We start from the raw sequence: 21277 nt of genomic DNA, 5'->3' as shown, positions 1-21277 counted from the left end.
GTGATGTTCGAAGTTTTAAGGCTTAATGCATTTAAAAGTGTCCTTTATAATAGCAGCAGATAAAATGTAAATAAACCCTGACACAGATGTTAACTGCAGTCAAAACAGTTAAGTTTCATTCAGTTTATGGTGGAAAATGAATAATGACTCAGGAATGCATTAAACTATGATGAGGCTGAAAGACCCATTAGCTTAGCTGGCCCCGGGGGTTCTGGTTCAGATCGGGTCCAACTGAAACAAAGAGAGGGTTAGCTCATGATTTAGCAGTTAGCCTGAGTAACACATGACTCGTTCAGTCTGTAGTGAGCATTAGCATTCAGTTAAACCTTTAACCATCAGTAGTTGAATCAGAAAGCTTATTTCAAATAAAAACACCAACACAACTATTCTATCTATCTATAGTTCACCAAAGCAGAGCACTTATTATGCATCAGATGTGAAGGGGGGGATGCAGATACTGTTTGGTCCATGGAGGGAAGGCTTTCAGCTCGGTCCGGTTTCTGCAGGCCTGTCTTTCGCCCAGTCCGTTCATCCAACAGCAACTCAAAAGGATGTGGATCAATCCGATGGAACTCACAGTAGCATGCAGGATTTCTCCCTTTTAGCTACAGTGGTTAGCACGTAGCCGCAGCCTGTAGCACTTCTGCTGTGCTTCTCCGTCCCTCCGTCTCACAGGCGGTCACGGTCCGGCGGCTTCTTTGGCGAACAACGTTTGGGGCCCCTGTTGTTCGGCGGTTAGCAGAGCTGGATTTGTTCTGCTCTGTCTCTGCTGCAGCAGGATTCAGAATACACTGCGTTCACTCAGTTTGAATCGCAGGAAGGATAAAAACACTGCGTTCAGCTCCTTCTGAATCGCAGGAAAAAGACCGCAGACTTCACCGGATGGGTATTGGTTGCTACGTAGCGTAGCCTTCAGTTGGGAGCGTTTTGCCTAGCCTTTGAGCAGCATGAACCGCAGGCAAAATAGGACACTAATATGAGAAGTTAGTGTTTTTAAAGCCTACACCGGAGGGGTGTGTCTTCAGAGCGGTGTACTTCTAGTGTTTTGCAACAATGTTTTGCAACATCAGGCATATTTTTATATCTATAAATCTGTCCTGAAATGGTAAATTGCTCCCATGTGAATCTTGACTTTATCCAATTAAAGGAAATGTGTTTTTTTTTTTTTGGAATGACTGTGTCCTGGATGACAAAGAATCTTGACCAGCAGTACTGGGACCAGTTTTACGGAGCCTTTCTATCACTGGTTTAGCCAATGTCTGGATAACTGCGGAAACATAACTATATGCCACTGACTTATGACAGAAACCATGACTGAATCTTACATGCAAGACAAACTTTAATGATAAAATGTCTCTGAGAAAAAAACCCAGCAACTTCTCTATGCCATCGTAAAGCAGAAGTGAACCGATTCCTCCACCCTTCATTTTAGCAGCCTTGCCCGAATCTCTGCAACACGTGGAGTCTCCTGAACTTTGCCAACGTCTATGTTGTAGATGGTTGTTTGTATAAAAGTGTACATACTGTGTAGCGTATGATGATAAACTGAACCAAATACAAAGTGAGCTTTGAAAAGTTCATCGAAAGCTTCCAGTGAACTCGCTGACTTGCAGGGGATGACCTGCGTGTTCAGAACGATGAAGAACTCATGGATGGAGCTTCTCTTTGTCCCGACAGCAAGTAGATAGGGTTGAGTTGCAGAGCTGAAGGCCTCGACATGTTCCTGAATGCTTCTTCCACTCTGAGGATGTCAACGAAGACAAAATAAAAGTAATTTACATCCCTCAATACAAACACACAGGAACTAAAAGCATTAAAAATTATAAAGTAAGAATATTTTTAAACTAGTATATTGTTCTCTCATTATATTATATAAGCATGAAAGAATTAGAGAAGAACTGGTTCAGAAACGGATGATAGTTGCTGTAACAAACATTTAAAACAAACCTTCAGGAAAACCACCAGGTGCTTCTCAGCCTGGGATGCAGAAACCTTGCCAGGTCTTTTCCGGCCCTGACAGGATGGAGGAATCAGGTGGAGCAGCAGGATGATTGAAGAAAGATCACTATCCCAGCCTGTGGAAACAGAAAACCCAAGAAAATTAAGAAACCAGTAGCAACCTACAGAATGCCATTCCTTTAAAGACAAAAAGAGCTAATTAATGAAAGCTATAGGGAATCAAATTCAACTCAGCAATACCTTAACATTACTAATTACTCTAGTCATATTTAGAAAGAGAAACATATGCATATTCTTTAACAAATCAACCTACCAGATGAGAGGTTCTCCTCTGGTTCCTCCTCACTTGATGCTCTTTCAGCGCACTGGATCAGTTTTTCAAGGTCACTCGAGATGGGGAGAGTTTTGCTTTGCTGGATGACTTTCTGTTTGAAAATAGGCCACCTAGAGCAGAAGATATGATATTACTTAAACCCAGATGTGAGGAGAAAGAACTTGTTCATTCCTAAAATAAGTAAAGAAGCTGGGGCAAAACCTGTCCAAAAACATGGAGGACACGTCTTCTCCAAATTCCAGAATGAAGTCTTGATCAATCTGAACAAAAGATAACAATAGTTAAAAACTACAGACAAACTGTTTGTTTCAGGAGCAGATCTGTTCAAAGAGATGACATCAAAACAATGAACCCAGTTAAAGTGATTTATGGGATTAAGGGATGAGCAATAACAAATGCCAATCTCTGATTTGATTTGTGTAAAACGTTCAACATTAGCTTGGAGCCGTGAGCGAACATATTCAGTAAAAAGATAAAATGTTCAAGAGAGAAAAGTACAGAAGAGACTTCTATTAATTTTCAGTTTCTGACTACAGAAAACATGTTCATGTCACTAATAGTAACAGGTTTGATCATCAGAATGTTATCTGTGTGAATGAATTACCAGGCCTTTGACATCTCTGAAGCGAGGAAATTCCATCAAGATATCAGATGATCTCTTTTTATCCAGGACCATCTTACGGCGGTAGTCAAACGTTGTCTTCATCTTGTTCTTGATGGCGGCCTCATCAGAAGAGTTTTTCATGAAAGAAATGGCCTCTTTATGTTGCTCCTCGTTTTGCGTCACCAGAGGGGTGAATAAAGCTTCTCTTCTGGCAGTTGGTCCACCTCCAGTCAGCCGACAGGATGATCTCCTCCGCTCTGATGAGGTGTTCTTCCTCTGGAGGGTTTTCAGTCTCCATGCTAAATAACCAGTTCCGCTTTCCCCATTGTAGAAATGCTCCTTTGAAATAGAACAGTTCAGTTTAGAATCAGAACTCACAGGGGCCAGCTAGTGGAGAGCAAGTACCTGACAAAACTGAAAATGAATGGAAAAGTGGATGAATAATAGGCCCTAAACCTTTACAGTTGTCTTTGAGGGCCTCAATGAAAATGACAGTGATGAAGATGTGACAGATGAACTTTTTGTGGGACATCTGCCAGAATCAAACAGCTCTGTGAATAAAGCTTCAAACGCCATCTCTCCATTTCAACCCGAGCCTCGATGGGGCTTTTAATGGAATCTCATGACTACCAGAGTCACACTAGTGAACACAATCATGACATCACTACGTGCCCATGTTACATAGATTAACAATGAACTGTCCATTACGGGTTTGTACAATTTCAGGTGTAATTTTAGACTTAAATATTTTTTTAAACTCTGAATTCAGAAAATCTTAAATGGCTTAATAGTTTGGGAAGCAGATCAGATCAGAATCAGACATTTAATAATACTTTAATAATCCCAGAGGGAAATTACTTATCAGGGCTGATTGAAGTAGGGCTCATTCTGTAGGAGTTATTTCTCTCAAGAGGAAAGCAGCAACAGCCAAATACCTACAACAAATAAGGCGAGTTCCAAGATGTCAGCTCAATAGTATGAACAGGGTCCAGGCAATAGACAACCACAACTTGGCTGTAATCAGATAGCCTGCTGGGATAATAAGTTGGCCTAAGGAACAAGTTCAAACCAATGATGTATAAAAACAAACTCTAAACTCCAAGCTCCAAGAGTACAGTAGGAAGATGGCCCCATGGGATGAAGCGCTTAGTGAATGTCTCAGACAGTGGAAGCTGGAAAAGAAGGAACTGGAGGAACCATCGTGGAGGGGAAAGGCCTGCATTGGGTGTACCATGGACAGATAGCTGAAGTAGCTGATATGACCAAATCCTACCAATGGGTAGAGAGGGCCGGGCTGAAGGCTAGCACAGAAGCTGATCATGGCAGCATATTAGCAGGCCTTGAGCACCAGAGGAATAGAGGCCCAGATCTACCATACCAGGCCAGATTCCAGGTGCAGGCTAAGCAGAAAGGCCATCTCACAGCAAGGTGTAAGATACTGTCAGGAAAGGAATACATGGAATGTCATAACCAAGTAGATATTATAGTTTACAGTAGCATACAAACTGGAGGCCCTCCCAAGGTAGTGGAGAATGACAGAACTAAGATCCTTTGGGTTTTCAAGATACCGTATAAATAAACAAAAATGGTTGTGTCCAACCAACCGGATATTGTAATCATTGATAAGCAGCAGAGGTCAGCCTTAGTGAAAATGGAAGTTTGTTTAAGGAAGTGATGAAAATACCAGGGGAAAAAAAAAGAACATGAGAATTTAGAGAAATATCAAGGGCTCAGGGAACAACTAGAGAGAGCCTGGAAAGCGAAGGCAACAGTAGTGCCCATGGTCATTGGAACACTATGGGAAGTATCCCTATCCTATCCTGCTTCATTCTATCTCTATCCTCCCATTCTGCAATATTTCCTAGTTCAGCCTCAAACTCTTCTGGACATAGTGGCTTCATCTGGTCTGTTCCTATTCAGCTGTGACTTCATCCAGAGAAATATAAGCTGTGCTGCTGCGAATAACACCTTTGTTTATAGATGATAGAGTTTCTCCAGTGTTTACTGTAGTTCCATTTCTCTCCTAGACATAGCTATGGGCTCAGCTTTTACTGTGACTAACTGGATGTTATCTCTTTCATTACAGCCATATGTGGAGCTAGTTTACAGTTTCCTTTTCCAACATATAAAGTATTATAGAGCTGAGCTTCTATGTTCCTTTTCTATGTCTGCTTCTGTCTCCTTGAACAACAGTCAGCAGATGAATGCAGGGATTAAAGTATTCTGGCCCCAGGCCAGATTAAGTAGTGATTGCCCATGGGTAAAAAAATCACTACAATATAAATTGGCGGTGAATGAATAAAAAAAGACAATCGAGGCAGGTCTTATGAAGGTGTGTACCTCCTCCTCTCGTTTCTTGCTCAAGTTGCCAGATAGATTGCGGTACAGTGCTGAAGTTCTACACAGAAAGTTGCCTTGTGCCGTTTACGGCTTCATTCAACGGAGAGACGTGGAAAAAGTCAAAAAATAAATAAATGAAACTTTGTGTTTGGAGAGAAGGTCGATAGGGAGAACGGAATTTCATGGAGTGGGCACAATGGGGTTTATGAACTCCGGGGAGGTTGCAACGACCGTAGATAAAGGTCGCTGGGCATGGCTGGAGGAGACAGAGCGAGATGGCAAGCCATTTAGCAGCTGGTGCAGGAAGTTAGGTGAACCAGGCGCCTGCTTCTGAATGCTGTGCTGCAGGAATGCTTAGCAACAAAACTGAATATAAAAAGATTTGTGGTACATGCAAGTAGTAGATATAGATGCACTGTTGCCATCTTCTGGCCGTTTTTGGTATTGGATTTTCAAAAGTGAAATTTAGTCTTTAATCATTCATGCAATCTGATCCCATGCCCCTACACCCCTCTGACATTGCTTGAGAATACACATACATGCATATATAGACTGCTCAAAAAAATTAAAGGAATACTTTGAAAACACATCAGATCTCAATGGGGCAACAAAATCATGCTGTTTATTTATACTGCTATGGACTGGGTGATGTGTTAGAAACAAAATGATGCCACATCATTTGATGGAAATGAAAATGATCAACCTACAGAGGGCTGAATTCAAAGACACCCCAAAAATTACAGTGAAAAAATTATGCGGCAGGCTAGTCCGTTTTGTTGAATTTTCATTGCAGCAACTCAAAATGGTATTCAGTAATTTGTATGTCCCCCACATGCGTGAATGCATGCCTAACAACGTCACCCACCAACAAACCGGTCATGCTGAATGATGTTACAGGCAGCATAACGTTCTCCACAGCTCCTCTCACTTCTGTCATGTGCTCAGGGTGAACCTGCTCTCATCTTCAAAAAGCACAGGGCGCCAGTGGCAGACTTGCCAATTCCGGTGTTCTGTGGCAAATGCCAATCAAGCTCCATGGTGCCGGGCAGTGAGCACAGGGACCACTAGAGGACGTCGGGCCCTCAGACCACCCTCGTGAAGTCTGTTTCTGATTGTTTGGTCAGAGACATTCACACCAGTGGCCTGCTGGAGGTCATTTTATAGGGCTCTGGCAGTGCTCCTCCTGCTCCTCCTTGCACAAAGGAGCAGATACTGGTCCTGCTGATGGGTTGTAGACCTTCTATGGCCCTGTCCAGCTCTCCTATTGTAATTGAGATTGTGCTGGTAATTACAGAAAAACTTCTGGCAATGGCACGTATTGATGTGCCATCCTGAAGGAGTTGGACTGCCTGTGCAACCTCTGTAGGGTCCAGGTAGCGCCTCATTCTAACAGTAGAGACAGTGACCCTAGCAGAATGCAAAACTGGTGAAAAAGAGTCAGAAAAGATGAGGAGGGGGAAAAAATGTCAGTGGCCTCAACCTGCAAAACCATTCCTGTTTTGATGGTCGTCTCGTTGTTGCCCCTCTAGTGCACCTGTTTTTAATTTCATTAACACCAAAGCAGCTGAAACCGATTAACAACCCCCTCTGCTACTTACCTGACCAAATCAAGATCCCAGAAGTTTAATTAACTTGATGCTATACTCTGATTACAAAGTGTTCCTTTAATTTCTTTGAGTGTCGAAAAAGTTCATGCACATGATTTTTTTTTTTTGCTTTAATCCCTGTGAATGGTTATATTAATTCCTCTGCATCCAGTTCCTTTATAATCCTGCTATTCACCTGTTGATTTAAGCCAGGTGTGAGTCAGCTATAACCTAACACCTAAAGCATGCAGGAACCAGAGCTGGGGATCACAGGCTTTATACTCTTCAGCAGGATTTCTTTTATAGGAATGGACTAAATATCCTATTTTATTATATAAAAACTAAAAATATATTTAAGTCTTACATATCCATTTTTGGAACATGGGTCCCGCAGATTGGGAAACGTTTCAATTATGCCCCGAGCGTACCGCTCTCTCACTCGTCGTGGAGGTGCTGTTCTGAGAGAAGCAAATTAATAGATTTTAGTGAAAGTCAGACAAAAACCACAACACTTAATCCAGTTTCTCTACAAGAGAGGAAGGATAAAGTTACCCATAAATATCACTCATGTCTGCAGCAATGATGTTAACCAGCTTCCTTCGTGAGCAGTCTGTCAGACTGTTTGTCTGCATATATTCCTGCAGAATCTGACCTCCAGCAGGTTCCTTGGTCAGCGCTGATTCTACCAACTGTTAACAGGTGAACAACTCAGAGTTTGCATATTAAAATGACAACATCCTCATGTGGTGAAGCTTTATTTATGATTCAAGTCACATTACACCAGACATTGATTTTCCACCCAACCTGTTTTGCTGTTTGGTTCATCCATTTGACTTTCTGCCGTTTACTGGGAGGACTATAACGACCAGATGATCCAACTTCCTGGATGTGTGTGTCATCGGAGCGATGGTGGAAATGTTCAGGTGCTGAGCCTGTGAAGGGTCCATGGACTGGGCTGGGAGGAAACGATGCTCCCAGGATGCAGCGAGATGATGATGACGACCCGTTAATACGGTCAGACAAAGATCTATCCTGAGAAGCTAGAGATCACAGGAGAGAGACAAGCAAAAATACATTAATACACCTTTGTCATGCGTCTAGAGACTTAATGAGCAAGTGATTTACATCGTATCAGTCTGTCGTATGGTCACAGTGAACATGGACAGATCCACATTTTCTCACTTCAATCTGTTCCAATTACTGTAATTTAGATAACTGCCAATAGCGATACTACTCAGACCTCTGTAAAATATAATTATGGATTATTTCAGCATAATATGAACAAATATTTTCTCCATGTTATTTAAAGAAGTTGATACAAAAGAAAACTTAGGTTTCTATGAAAATTGCTATTAAAGAATAAATCAATCAACTTTGAATTTATTGATAAATAAGCTGAATACCTATTTAATACATTACGTTCTACCCTTTAATATACTGTATTAGTTAGAACTATCATTAAAAATGTAGTCTAAACAGCATCCTGTTGTAGCTCTGTACAGTGACGAGCATATATGATGAAGCCCAAGACAGAAATGTGGAAGACACATTGTTTGGTTCACCATGACTGTGATGAGAAAACTTATTTAAAAGTATATTCCTTGTTTGTCTCTAGTTTTTTTATATTATATTAATATTTTTTATATTACTTTCCTCTGTGTAATTTGTGTTGTTTCTTTTAATTATGACGACTGCTTTTTACCATTTATTGTTTTTATATGTACAGTGACCTTGAGTGTTTTGAAAGGCGCTTGAAATAAAAAAAAAAATGTATTATAGTTAACAGCTGGGATTGTTACCTTGACTTTTTTTCCTTAATTGCTCAAAAGTATTCACTCAAGCAGGACACCTAGACGTGAGCTTCATCTTAAAGATGACTGAGAAGCTTTTTTTGAGTGTTAGATAATTGGGTGGAGCTGGACTCCTTTAGTTCAAAGTTAGTTCAACAATACTTCTGTTTTATGAGAACTGCCAACTTTGTCAATGTAAGAAACCAACAATGTAGTTCCTTTTGCTTCTTAAAGGTACAGTGGAGGATGTTCTTTTTCTGGGTGGATCATCTAAATAAGGGGTTCTCCTAATTGTCAATCATTCGGGTGATATGTTTACGTAAGGCCGTCCAAAGTGCTCGTCCCAATTTTCACTTACCGGTGCTGAGTGTGACATAGTTGAAAAATTGCAAATCTTCTTTTGTAAAGTAAGCTTGTATGAACAATGCAAACAGCAACTTATAAACAGAGCGTGCACAAGGAGAAATGGGCTAGTGCATGTTCTTGCATGCGTTTAATAGGTGTTCCCTCTCGGGAACAGGTACAGGGTTGTGCATGTGCACAAGTGTAAATTCTCCACTTTAGCTTTAAGTAGTTCTTACAATCCTTTTTTAGATCAGAACAGAGAGAAGGTTGGCAAAGACTATATCTCTTCTCCTTTGCAAGGATTAATAAATGTTTGTTGAGTGAAAAACACTGATCTAATTTCTGATTAATATGAGAAAGACCTTTTCTTTTCCTTTAACATTGCTCACATTTATTTAATGTAGTAGTAATTTGTTCAAACAAATAAAATTGGTATTTTAGGAAAGTTAGTCATGAGATCAGATTATCTGCTTTTTAGAAGACGGTCTTACGATGGTGATAAATTGTTCTTAGTTGCAGCCGCGTCAGAAGAGAATAGGATGAAAGAAATGGCCTCTTTACTTTGCTCCTGGCTTTGCTTCACCAGAGGGGTAAATGAAGCTTCTCTTCTGGCAGTTGGTCCACCTCCAGTCAGCCGACAGGACGATCTCCTCCGCTCTGATGAGGGGTTCTTCCTCTGGAGGGTTTTCAGTCTCCATGCTAAAAAACCAGTGCCGCTTTCCCCATTGTAGAAATGCTCCTTTGAAATGGAAAAGTTCAGTTAGAATGGGAACAACATCATTTTGGGCAAAACATAAAGATAATTTGATCAAATATTTGGTCTAAATTATTTTGACAATTGCAATACATTTAAAAACATTAGTATCGTGAGAGAGACCAGATATCTGTAACCCTGTGGTTCTTAACTCTTGTCAGGATTCACAGACTTGCAGGTTTTAGATGCATCTTAGCTTCCGAACACCTGATATGAATGATTGTATTAATTCTTCTGCATCCAGTTCCTTTAAAATCCTGCTATTCACCCGTTCATTTAAGCCAGGTTTATGTCAGCAAGGAGACAGCTAAAGCATTCAGGAACCAGAGCTGGGGATCACAGGCTTTATACTCTTCAGCAGGATTTCTTTTATAGGAAAGGACTAAATATCCACTATTTTTATTTTCTTAGATAAAAACTGAAAGAAGATTTTTAAGGCTTACATATCCATTTTTGGAATATGGGTCCCGCAGGTTGGGAAACGTTTCAATTATGCCCCGAGCGTACCGCTCTCTCACTCGTCGTGGAGGTGCTGTTCTGAGAGAAGCAAAATTAATAGATTCAAGTTTTAATGTCAGGCGAAAAACACAGAAACTTAATCCAGTTTCTCTGCTAGTGAAGAAGGATAAAGTTACCCATAAATATCACTCATGTCTGCAGCAATGATGTTAACCAGCTTCCTTCGTGAGCAGTCTGTCAGACTTTTTGTCTGCATATATTCCTGCAGAATCTGACCTCCAGCAGGTTCCTTGGTCAGCGCTGATTCTACCAACTGTTAACAGGTGAACAACGCAGAGTTTGCATATTAAAAATCACAACATCCTCATGTTCCGTGTTCATATTAGGACATCCTCAAGTCTCAGAAATAAACTTATCAGGTCTCAGGACTCTGCCAAACAACACATTTTTTTTTTTAATAAAGGAAATCTTGACCAGTTGACAAGATTTGAGTTTCTTTGGGTCTCATAAGACTGATTACATAATCACCTAATGAAGGCTGTTCTAAATCCCTACTCTGTTTTATTTTTGAAGTTAGTGATTCCTTCTAACTCTCCTTTAAATGCTGTTTATAAATATGTCCTTCTTTATCCTTCGTGGCTCACCATATCCCATGCTTCAATGCAGGTCAAATCAGACTGGTGAAGCTCAGACACTAATGGCGGACAAGGGTGGCAAAAATTGTGTAACATTCTATCACCCAAAATAAACTTTTAAGATGGTTTAAACTAAACTTTTAAGATGGCAAAACGTGTATTGATAAAGATAATGCCTTGAGACTTGAGGACGTCCTAAAATGTACGGCGTATCGATCCAAAGATGCTTCAATAATAACCAAAGTAGAAATACAGCAGATATTCTCATTTTTTACCTGCTTTGCTGTTTGATCCATCCATTTGACTTTCTGCCGTTTACAGAGAGGACTACGGGGACCGGATGATCCAACTTCCAGTATGACTGCGTCATTGGCGTGATGGTGAAAAAGTTCAGGTGCTGAGCCTGTGAAGGGTCCATGGACTGGGCTGGGAGGAAATGATGCTCCCAGGATGAAGTGAGATGATGATGATGACCCGTAAAAACAGTCAGACAAAGATTTATCCTGAGAAGCTAGAGGTCAGAGAAGAGAGACATGCGAAAATACATGAAATGGTAATAATATGGTCATAGTGAAGATGGAGAGTAGAGATTGAATGATGGCGCATTGGTCTTTTAACGGTATCACCTGATAAGTGCGTTCGCCCATTAATTAGTGTGTTTAGTGCTTTGCTTTGCACCGACGCCTGGTCCATTTACTATCAATTGCTTTTGTCGGATTTGTTACTGTATGTTGCTTAAATTCAGACTTGCATCTCATTTTTTATCACTGTGCAATTTTTAATAAGCACTAAAAATCAAATCTGCTTTAAGCTCAGGCCGCCTTAATTAGTGGTTCTTTAATGCAGGGTTCCTGTTTATTCTCTCCCAATCTGTTGCAGATGCTTGAGTTGATCTGTCAATACAGATAGAATTCTGACGCTAGTAATTCTGGTGTTATCATCACTACCAGCTTTTGTACAGCAGCAGCCATTCAAAATGGCCCTTACCAGTCAAAAGCCAGCCGACTGGCAGCCCACTTCCCTGCAGATCCAAGCAAAATCTACTCCAACTTCCAGCTACTGGCCTTCTCCTGGGCATGCACATTTTTTTTTACTCTGACTCCACCCTTTCACTGAACTACAGGGTCTCACTAGTAGATGACACTTCTCTTTAGATTTTAATGTGACAGAAATAATATTTTAGTAAAAAGATTGATGTTTAAAAAGGAATTATAGGGGACTAGCCAAGGACCCATCGAGGAAAGTGGGGAAATTTTGAATGACTACAATTGTAAAAGGCTGTAATTAAATCCTCTCCACAGGCGTGTATGATAGGTAGAAATATAAGCATTTATATCAGAGTATGCAGCTTGAGCTAAAGGTTCAGTTTAGAAAATGACAAAATCCTGTTAAAATAAAAATCTTATCCTAAAAAACAATATGCTGAATGTATCAAACTGATTGGATTGATTAAACCAGAGCTTAGAAATCCTATTCTTCTTTGCTGTGATGGTAAAGAGGGTTTTATGAGACCACTAAGAAGCTGGTGATCAAAGAACATGTTTGGATTTTGAAGGTTTAAGACACAAAGATTTGACAAAAACAGACAAAGAAGAAAGGGAAACAAATTTGAATAGGGTCGGTAGGAACTTGCAAAGAGTGAATTTGGGCAAAGCTTTTACTCGGTGGTGAGACCTTGAACAAAAACAAGAGTACGGACCTTGAAATGTCGTCATCGGACTGTTAGCAGCACATGTGCTAACCTCTGTTAGTGTTACTATCGTCACTTTAGAGTGATTTATTGAAGGCTTTCTAAAAATCTAAAAGTTTGTTTTTCTTCAAATGCCATTTTAAAAAAAATGTGTGTCCAGAAGATAACGATACAGTTTTAAAGAGTCATGACATTGTTTCCTAAATCGTTTTTATTGCAAGAATTATGCAACATTCATTCCGTATCAAACAGTACGTGAGGTCGACAAGTCAGAAAGACAGGCGACTAACAAAAATAAAGATTCTCAGTCATCCAGGTCATAGTCATTCCAACAAAGTTAAAAAAACAAACCACTGGATTTTGTTTTCCAAGTTTGAAGAAGTTTTGCTTCCCACCCAGGAAGCTTTCTCTTAATTAAAAATTAATCCAACATTCTGACAATCATAAAACTTCATACAGATACTAGGTGCATTTACAGAAACATTTTTTATGCACATTTTTTAATTATCCATAAGGAGATCTCTATGAAAATGCAAAATTGGAATCAATTGACTAAATTTAGCTGAAAAGCTTTTGGGTGGTTTTTGACTTTCGGTGGATCACAGCCAAGCATAACCTAAACGTATGACGAGATTACGCTTAGCATCACCTGGTTAATCGGCCTTAAATGATGGAAACTCGGACTGAATGATTTTGCCAAAAAACAAAATTGCGATTTTATTTGGATTTTCTATCATACCAACCACAATCATGGATTATTTACTCCAGGGTTTCAGTTTTTTCATGACCTTGAAAGCTTGCTTGTCCGGAGTCCATTGCTACAAGATTTTACTGTAACTTATTTGGAAAAGTGCTTATATCTACTAGCATGCACAGACCTGCGTGCTAGCCAGAAGTTCATTTTCTTTATGAGGTAATAAACCCACTTTAAACATTTTACAGCCGCTTAAAGGGGTGGAATAAAAAAAGTTAGTCTCTTAGTCTTGTGAGCAGAACTGACTGCCGATGCATTTTAAAAGTTGCATTTTGTTAACTTGCAATTATATTGTTAAAGTAGTTGATTGCCCAGCCCTAATAGAACACAACTTGCATCATCTTTGTTCTGAAACATGAAAAGTTTGTTAAAAACTGACATCACAGCAGCATGTCCATCAAAGCATCAGCTCAACGACGGAGGATTTACATCAGTGGAGCCTGAACACTGTTGGTCGGGACTTTGCGGGACAATGAAATGTTGCTCCATACTGCTCTCTCCTGGACTGATAGAGCCTGATAAATGTACAGGCTGTTTCCACAACGATTCCGTGTCAGACGTGGACTCGCTTGGGTCCAGGACGGCGTCATAGAGCCGACCCACAGCCGCGCTGCGGAGGCTTTGGTTGGTATAGACCCGCGATAGACCCACCTGAACAGAAGAAACAGTGAGAAACACACAGGCTATTAATGAGGTCAGAGGAAGGGTGCGGCTACATTACAGTTAGAGCAATACTGACCTCTTCACTGATCTTCTTTAGCATGTCTCCCAGGTAGTTGACGCCCATCGGCTCCTTGGAGTACCACACATCCGATGCCAGGTCGATGGAGCGCTTTGGGTGCAGGTAAAAAAATTTTGCGTCTGGGGGACACTTGGAGATGTACTTCTTGAAGCTCTTTACCGGGCACAGGGGATCCTCTGGCCTCGCAAACATAAAACCTCTTCGGTTTCGCTTCTGTGGGTGGTCTGGATCTTTCTGATTTGAAGTGTTAGGATATTGCCCCAGGCTGACGTATTCAACACCATCCTTGCCTCTCTGGACCCTGAAAGACGTGGTGGTCAGCTCACGGCTCACCTGCCTACCACGGCAGGCCAAACACAGCTGGATGTCGAACCACACCTTTCTGACGAGGCCGAGGGGTGTGTCCGGGGAGAGGGCAGACGAACGGCGGATTTTCTTAAGGTCCGACTCAGGGATGTGAGGATAACGACAGACTGTGTCTTTCCCGTTCTTTTGGCAACGCTTCAGTACTGCTTTAAAAACAACATTGCTGCTCCTGAACCGAGTGTCACCAATGATGTTCACGTCTCTTAGGTGGCGATTGATGCTGGCTCTCAGACACTTCAGACTGGCAACACTGTACTCTCCTCCTCCCTTAGTCGGCTGGACAGACTCATAAAACAGCCGCAAAACATTATTGAGAGTAGAGGCAGAGTAGCTCTCAAAGTCGATGTCCATGTTTTTCTCAGCCAGGAAGTCTCTTAATGTTCTAACGGCCCATTTGGTGGTTTTCTTCGTGTTTACCTCCTCTGTGTCGTCCGCTAAACTGTGCATTTCCTCCGGCGTCACCTCCTTGTGTCGCATCTCCTTCTTCTTCTTCCTCCTTTTCTTCTTATCTTCTCTTCTCTCTTTCTCTTCAGCTGGGTCCGAGTCTTCAAAACCATCAAATTAACGAAATAGGTTAAAGGAATCTAGAAAATCAGCCATGTTCTGTCTAATGTCTCACAGTGACCAACTAGCGCTTGAGCCAGCGCAGTAATTTTGAACAATCAGGCTGTTTTGTTTTTTGTTTTTTTCCTGAGATCGACTGATGCGGGTTTTTAAGGCCGATGCTGCTGATTTTTGGGAGCCGACTTTGTAAAGGAAACAATCATAAAAATGTTACACGAGCCAGCAGCAACTTTACCTGATCTCAACGCATTGCTGCTGAACACACCAATGAATCAGAGAACACAAGAACACATCAGACGATCTGTCCATCAGTCTCTATATTTGACTGGAATGTTTTTATATGTCCTGCAACATTTTTTAAATTGACACCCAGCAGCCAATCAGAATGGAGTATTCACCCAGACCATGATAGAAGCTAATCTAAACATCCTCAAAGAATGGATGGTGATAATGATGATAGCTTACCAGGGTTCAAGAATTCATCCAGGCTCGGTTGCTCGATCTTCACACAGTTCTGTTCATTTTCAATTTTTGTTTTAACTAGCATGATCCCACCTACAACAAGACACAAAATGGGAATTTTTAGTTTAAGTAAATAAATTGAAATTAGTCCAGATCTTAACCTAGCCATCAAAACAATAAGCATCATTGTTATTTAACAAAATATGAAAAAAATGAGACATAAAAAAAAGCAATAAAAAAAATTTAAGAGAAAATTGCCAACAACTTAGTATATTTATTATATTCTATAGTATAACTCAGTAATAAAGGACATTAGTTCTTCATCTTCACATATCCAAAGAAACTAAAACAACTTTCTCCGAATTGTTCAAGTATAGTAGAGGGAAAACCGTCTCTCTTTGTTGTTAATTCTTAGGGGGAGGCTGACAGGTATTTGCAAGAGCAGTAATGCCAGAATGGAGTCACGCTGGAGCAGAACCGTGAATCCAGAGCCCAGTCTGGATATCCTTTCTGTAACTCAGTAATATTTCAGAGCACAACTTTCTGTGGTTTTGCTAGTAAATATAAACTCTCATTAAATAGGCCCATAAAGCCACCTGTTTAAAAGCGCTGCTAGCAGCGCAAAGTCTCTCCTAGCTTTGGTTGTTGGATTACACTAAGAACAGAGAATTATATAACAGTTGGCATTCACTTCAGAAATCTTGTTTAACAAATTTTATTCATCTTTTTTTTTTTATTCAGCAACCTAATAGGTGCCTGTTCTGTTACATCTTCTATACATGTCTTGTTTAATAATGTGTAAGAAAGCATGTTTTTGTTTGAACTTTGCAGAGCTGACACTATAAACCAGGAAGGAGAAGTCTGCAGCAGCACCTTCTATCTCTTAAAGGTATAGAGGACGATCTTTTATTTCTGGGTGGATCATCTAAATAAGTGGGCCTCCTAATTGTCAATCATTCTGGTGATGTTTACATAAGGCCGTCCTATGTGCTCGTCCCGTTATCGATCTTTTTCTGTGTATGTGCACTTTTAGGCATAGATGTGTGGTGAGCTATGGTATTAGACAGTCATTGAAGCTTACGTTTCTCACTGCTGTTCTTTGAAGATGGTTGAGGGTCGTAAGAGAAAGTGTCTATGTCTACGAAGTGTATGAGAATAAAAGAAAGGCCTCAGAACAGCCAGAATGCTTTGCAAAGAGAGGTCTCCCCGCAAAGCATTATGGGATTTACTGTCACAGTGGCCCGCTGTTGCCATAGGCTACCCGAAAGCGGCAACTAATAACAAAGATGGTGCAGACACAGCACAGTAAACTAACAGGGAAATGATCATCTGTCCAAATGGTAAGTTGACTGAGTTCAGTATATATTCCTCGCTCTACAGTAGTAGGCATTCAAAATGTCCCAATTTTCATTGACGGGTCCTTGGCTGATCCCCTGCAATTCCATTTTAAACATCAATCTTTGTACTAAAATATTCTGTCATGATTTTTGGACATTAAGAGCTAAAGAGAAGCATTATTTCCTGGTCAGGGCCTATAATTCAGCGAAAGGGTGGAGTCAGAGTAAAAAACTACGCATGCCTGCGAGGAAGTTGCATGGAAGTGGGCTGCCATACAGCTGGCGTTTGACTGGGAAGGGCCAATATGAATGACTGTTACTGTTTATAGTGGCTGAGGGATTTAGGGGTTAAGGTGGACGTTCGGACACAGTAAGCTTGTGTGAGCTATGAGAACAGCAACTTTTAAACAGCGCTTGCACGAGGAGAAATTGGCTTGTGCACGCTCTCGCAGGTGCATTTTTTTTTTTAAAGTGGAGAGTTAGGTCTTTTAAAAATATTTGAGAAAATCCTCCACAAAACCTTTAACATGGAAAATTATTTCCAAGCTTTAAACCGTATCAACATCATGTTCAGCTCCGGTCCGCTCCAGCTCTTTTTCATTTGCTACGCTAAGGTCAACCTCAGGCAACAATAGAATCAAGTAGAATTTTGCTAGCTGTGGCTCAGCTGACCCATAAATTATCACTTGATTGACCCAAGCAGCCTACCTGACCCAGTGCAAGTCAGCTGGTGCACCTTGAAATGTTCAGTTAAAGGAGCTTCAGATATTCTCAGATTCTCTCCTGATCGATGTTCTCACCTTCACCAGAGTTCTGGAAGAGAAGCCGCTCCCCGTTTAGTTCTGATTCACTGTGGCCCATTTCTTCATTAACAGGATTCTGCTGAGCTTTATCCTGATGGACGCCCAGTTGGCCGCTTTCTTCCTCCAGCTGAAGAGGTTCTGGTTCCTCCCATTCTTCCTTGATTACCAAATGTTCTGGTTCATCCAGCTCCACCTTTGTCCCCTGAAGTTCTGGTTCTGCTGGGTTACAGAGCTGCTGCTCAGTCAGTACGGCCCCAGTAGAGACATAACTCTGTGGGACATCTGGACAAGAAGACAAGAAAAATAACAGATGAAAACAGAAATATCAGGGCCTCGTTTCGAAATAATGGCCGTCCTACGCAGAGTACAAATACTCTGAGTAGTACTACCTTCTATGTCCAACTCAGAGTTTTGGTTTCAGGACAGTTGATATCAATCAGGGAACTCAGAATCTAATCAATAAGCCCTTATCAATGGAATGCAGATTACACAATTCACCATGGTGACAACAAAACAGAAGCATCTAATCATGCGTTCAAACTGGATGTGACATACGACAGCGAGATCTTGAGAGGAAATGCCACAGGGTTGCCAAGGGTAGCCCTTGTTACGAGGATAGCCCAGTCAGCAAGGACCTAAGGAAGAGCGGCTGCTGACGTCCCTTTGCTGCGCCCGCCGCTCAGAATGCTTTTTTCGTTTTCAAGTTATGGATATTACTTTGCTGGCAGACCACGAAAACAAAAAAGCAATGTCTGCTGTGTTTTCTCTTTGATTATGGCATAAAATGTGCAGTCTTAAAGAAGAAAATGGAAATGCAAATAGGATGATTGATTACTAATTTCATATACGAGTCAAAAAGCATTCCTGGAAATGCTTTTTCATTTTCAAATTTTGCGTTTCAAATTGAATTTTGCTATATATTTTCTGGGGTACATTTTGAAAAATAAATCCCAAATGTATTTTTCTTTTTCATTTTAATTAAGTAAAAGGATGAGCAGTGTTGAAGAAGAAAATTAAAATGCAAATACGATTATTGATTACTAATTTCATTTATGAGTCAAACAATGCAGCCACATTCTTAAAATGAAAAAGCATTTCTGAAAATGCTTTTTCATTTGAAATTTGGTAACGATTTGCTTCCATAGCTGCTAACCTCTGGGCTCACCTCTCAGGAAGTGGCCCCGATTCACAGTTAAAAAGGCATGTTATACATGTCCAGTCTGTCACATCATCTTATTTTACCAGATTTCTAAATAAAGACAAACTATACTTTCCTACAGCCTTTGCTAACAAAGAGACAAATATATTCAAACATCCGTGCTTTCTAAAAACAAAAAAAAAAAGGTATAGTGGATAAAATTCTTTCAGGTTTGAGTTTTGGGTGAAAATCTTTTCCATTGTCATTACTTACCTGCTTTTATAAATAATCATTCTGCATAAAATTGATATTTACAAGTACTAATATCTACCTAAATTGATTATTTAATACGTTTTTATTAAAATAGTTATTTATGCATTATTTCACTGAAGACTCCTAGATGACTTGCAGAGACACATCATTTTCACTTTAACCCATAAAACACAAAATCTATTTCTGCTTGAATTCTGTACTTATCATTTATAATGTTAGTATATTTATGTGCATAATTAACCACAGTGTTTTAGTTTTCAAGTAATTGTTAATATATGAAAAAAATGTTATGAACATTCCACTTGAGAGTATTAGGCTACGTTCCCACTGCAGCCTGAAGTGAACCAAATCCGATTTTTGGCCCATATGCAACCTATATTTGATCTTTTCATGGCAGTCTGAACAACACAGATCCGATTTTTTCCAATGCGACTCAGGCCACTTGGCTATGTGGTGCTGAATCCGATACGAATCTGATCTTTTCAAATGCGACCTGTGTCTGAACGGCCAGGTCGGATGAATCCGACCTGAACGTCATTAATACCCGACAAAGGTCACTATTCTTCGTCTTACTATGAAGAAGTGGCAAGAAAAACAACAACCATGACAGATGATGATGCGGAGAGAAGTATTTATGTTTAACCATATTGAGAAGATTGTGTTTTTATGGTTGGGAAAAACCGTTAGAAGCGATTCGGCACTACCGTCCTAGCCTCCTGAGACCATCCCGATCTCGCAAGCTTTCAAGGTTTCACTCGCAGATCCGTCTGGCTACTTTCCGTTAAAAAAAGTTTGGAGCAGTTCACCAAACAAACGTCCAATCAGCGTTGGCTTTGAGGTGGGTTGAGGTGTGACGCAACGAGAAGAGCGACAGTTCAGTCTAAAGAACATGACGGCTTCAGCCAATGAAACTAGCGTTAGCGTGGCTATGGAGCAAGTTTTATCGGAATTACAGAGTATTTTTTCACTGAAAGAAGAGCAAAACACTGCTTTTACCTTTACCTGCAGCAGCAAGAGTAGCCTGGCTTGTGTTTTCGTCGTCGCTCTGTTAGTTCGTCATATGCTTCGTTGATCTGATTGGTTTATTTGGCCCATCTATCACCAACATAGGCCAATCAGCTAACCAGTATTTTCGCCCCTTCCCAAAATTACTTCAACGGAAGGTTTCCAGGTGGATATGCGGACCAAATCCATCTGGCGAAGTCAGGTTACTACCGTCCATGCTTACTTCCGTAAATACAGAGCACACTGGCCTGTGACGTCATTGCATCCTGTACTGGACACTTGCTTTTTATGACTGCAGTTCACTCAAAAGATCGCATACAAGTCACATATATTTGGAAATATGAAGAGCAGTGTAAAAAAAAAAAAAATCGGATTTCACAAAAAATCGGAATTGAGCATCAAGGCCTGCAGTGTGAAAGTAGCCTTACTGTTGCCACCATCTGTATCGGGGGAAATAAATGGTAGGGGTAGCCACATGGGTGACAATGATTGACTAAGGGTGGCCATGGCCCCCCATCTAGCTCCGTCCCTGTATTTTACATCATACACTTTAGCAGATGAGTAGAAATCATAACTTCAGCCTTAACAAAATGTTACAATTTGTTCTTAGTTGAAGGACACCGCTCTTAAGCCATTCTCAAATATTTCTCACATACAGAATGAAGATTATAACTGTATATCTGGACAGAGGAACCGTCCTAACTAGATAAACCTTTGTAGAAAACATCAGTTCTGACATGCAACAAGCAGCCAATATCTAATTCACCCCATAATTTACTCTGGATTACCATTAATCCTGCTTTATTGAATGAAAGTTCTGATCCCAGGAAGCATGCAGTGAATTTTCCCAGCAGTAGAACCCTATAGCCCGGTTCTGGTTCTTAATCTGCTGCAGGATATGAATGATATATTTAGCCCGTTTAATTATGTCCAGCTCTGATGTAGAGCTGGGATTCTCAAGGAACCAGAAGCTGCCATCATGAAGTCATTGACTATATGCGTTCAGTTTCAGCCATTACAGCTTCTGAAATACAGACTCTGAGCAGTGAACTCCACCAACCCGTCCCTGAATGTCCCCCCATCAGAACAGCTGCTGCTCCGAACCTGCTCTCTGTGAGCTGATGTCCAGCAGTCTCTGACGGTCGATCTCCTCCTGGTACTGGATGATGGTTTTTTCCACCTCTGAGAAGATTTCTTCAGCAGCAGCAGTTAGTCTCTGTCTGATAAACTCTCTCAGAGGCTGAACTGAACACATTGTTGCTGCGCGGACTCACATTGGATCTTTACATAAACTGACAAGAAGATGCTAACACTGCTAGCACCTTTGTTTTCTTACC

The 21277-nt window shown here is 40.7% G+C and overlaps 1 protein-coding gene across 2 annotated transcripts; it reads right to left on the bottom strand.

Annotated features, from left to right (window-relative positions):
* Positions 1-58: 58 nt before the first annotated feature.
* On the bottom strand, positions 59-21277 carry LOC107100184. Of its 2 annotated transcripts, XM_015398582.1 has the most exons (15): positions 21045-21277; positions 17522-17806; positions 15388-15477; positions 11082-11317; positions 10348-10484; positions 10156-10249; positions 9520-9697; positions 7628-7863; positions 7376-7512; positions 7188-7281; positions 2898-3236; positions 2495-2553; positions 2273-2403; positions 1948-2075; positions 59-1741 (listed from the first exon to the last, which is right to left on the bottom strand). In XM_015398582.1, the coding sequence occupies exons 1-15, from the start codon at positions 21193-21195 to the stop codon at positions 1424-1426; spliced, it is 2613 nt and encodes an 870-aa protein (XP_015254068.1). In that variant the 5' UTR covers positions 21196-21277; the 3' UTR covers positions 59-1423. The 2 variants fall into 2 exon arrangements, with proteins under 2 accessions (XP_015254068.1, XP_015254069.1); XM_015398583.1 differs by lacking the exons at positions 9520-9697; positions 10156-10249; positions 10348-10484; positions 11082-11317.

This window comes from Cyprinodon variegatus, unplaced genomic scaffold (genome assembly GCF_000732505.1).
Source record: "Cyprinodon variegatus isolate N-32 unplaced genomic scaffold, C_variegatus-1.0 Scaffold943, whole genome shotgun sequence".
In the NCBI taxonomy this organism is placed as follows: Eukaryota; Metazoa; Chordata; class Actinopteri; order Cyprinodontiformes; family Cyprinodontidae; genus Cyprinodon; species Cyprinodon variegatus.
The sequence above is the reverse complement of the archived record's forward strand: the minus strand, read 5'-3'. Positions and strand labels throughout refer to the sequence as shown.

Excerpts from the sequence above, each read along its gene's own strand:
- LOC107100184 (XM_015398582.1), bottom strand. The coding sequence starts at position 21,195 with ATGTGTTCAGTTCAGCCTCTGAGAGAGTTTATCAGACAGAGACTAACT. Across the intron at positions 10,485-11,081 it reads TGGATCAAACAGCAAAGCAG|TTGGTAGAATCAGCGCTGAC; the intron begins GTAAAAAATGAG and ends ACCTGTTAACAG. Across the intron at positions 1,742-1,947 it reads ACCTGGTGGTTTTCCTGAAG|AGTGGAAGAAGCATTCAGGA; the intron begins GTTTGTTTTAAA and ends TGACATCCTCAG.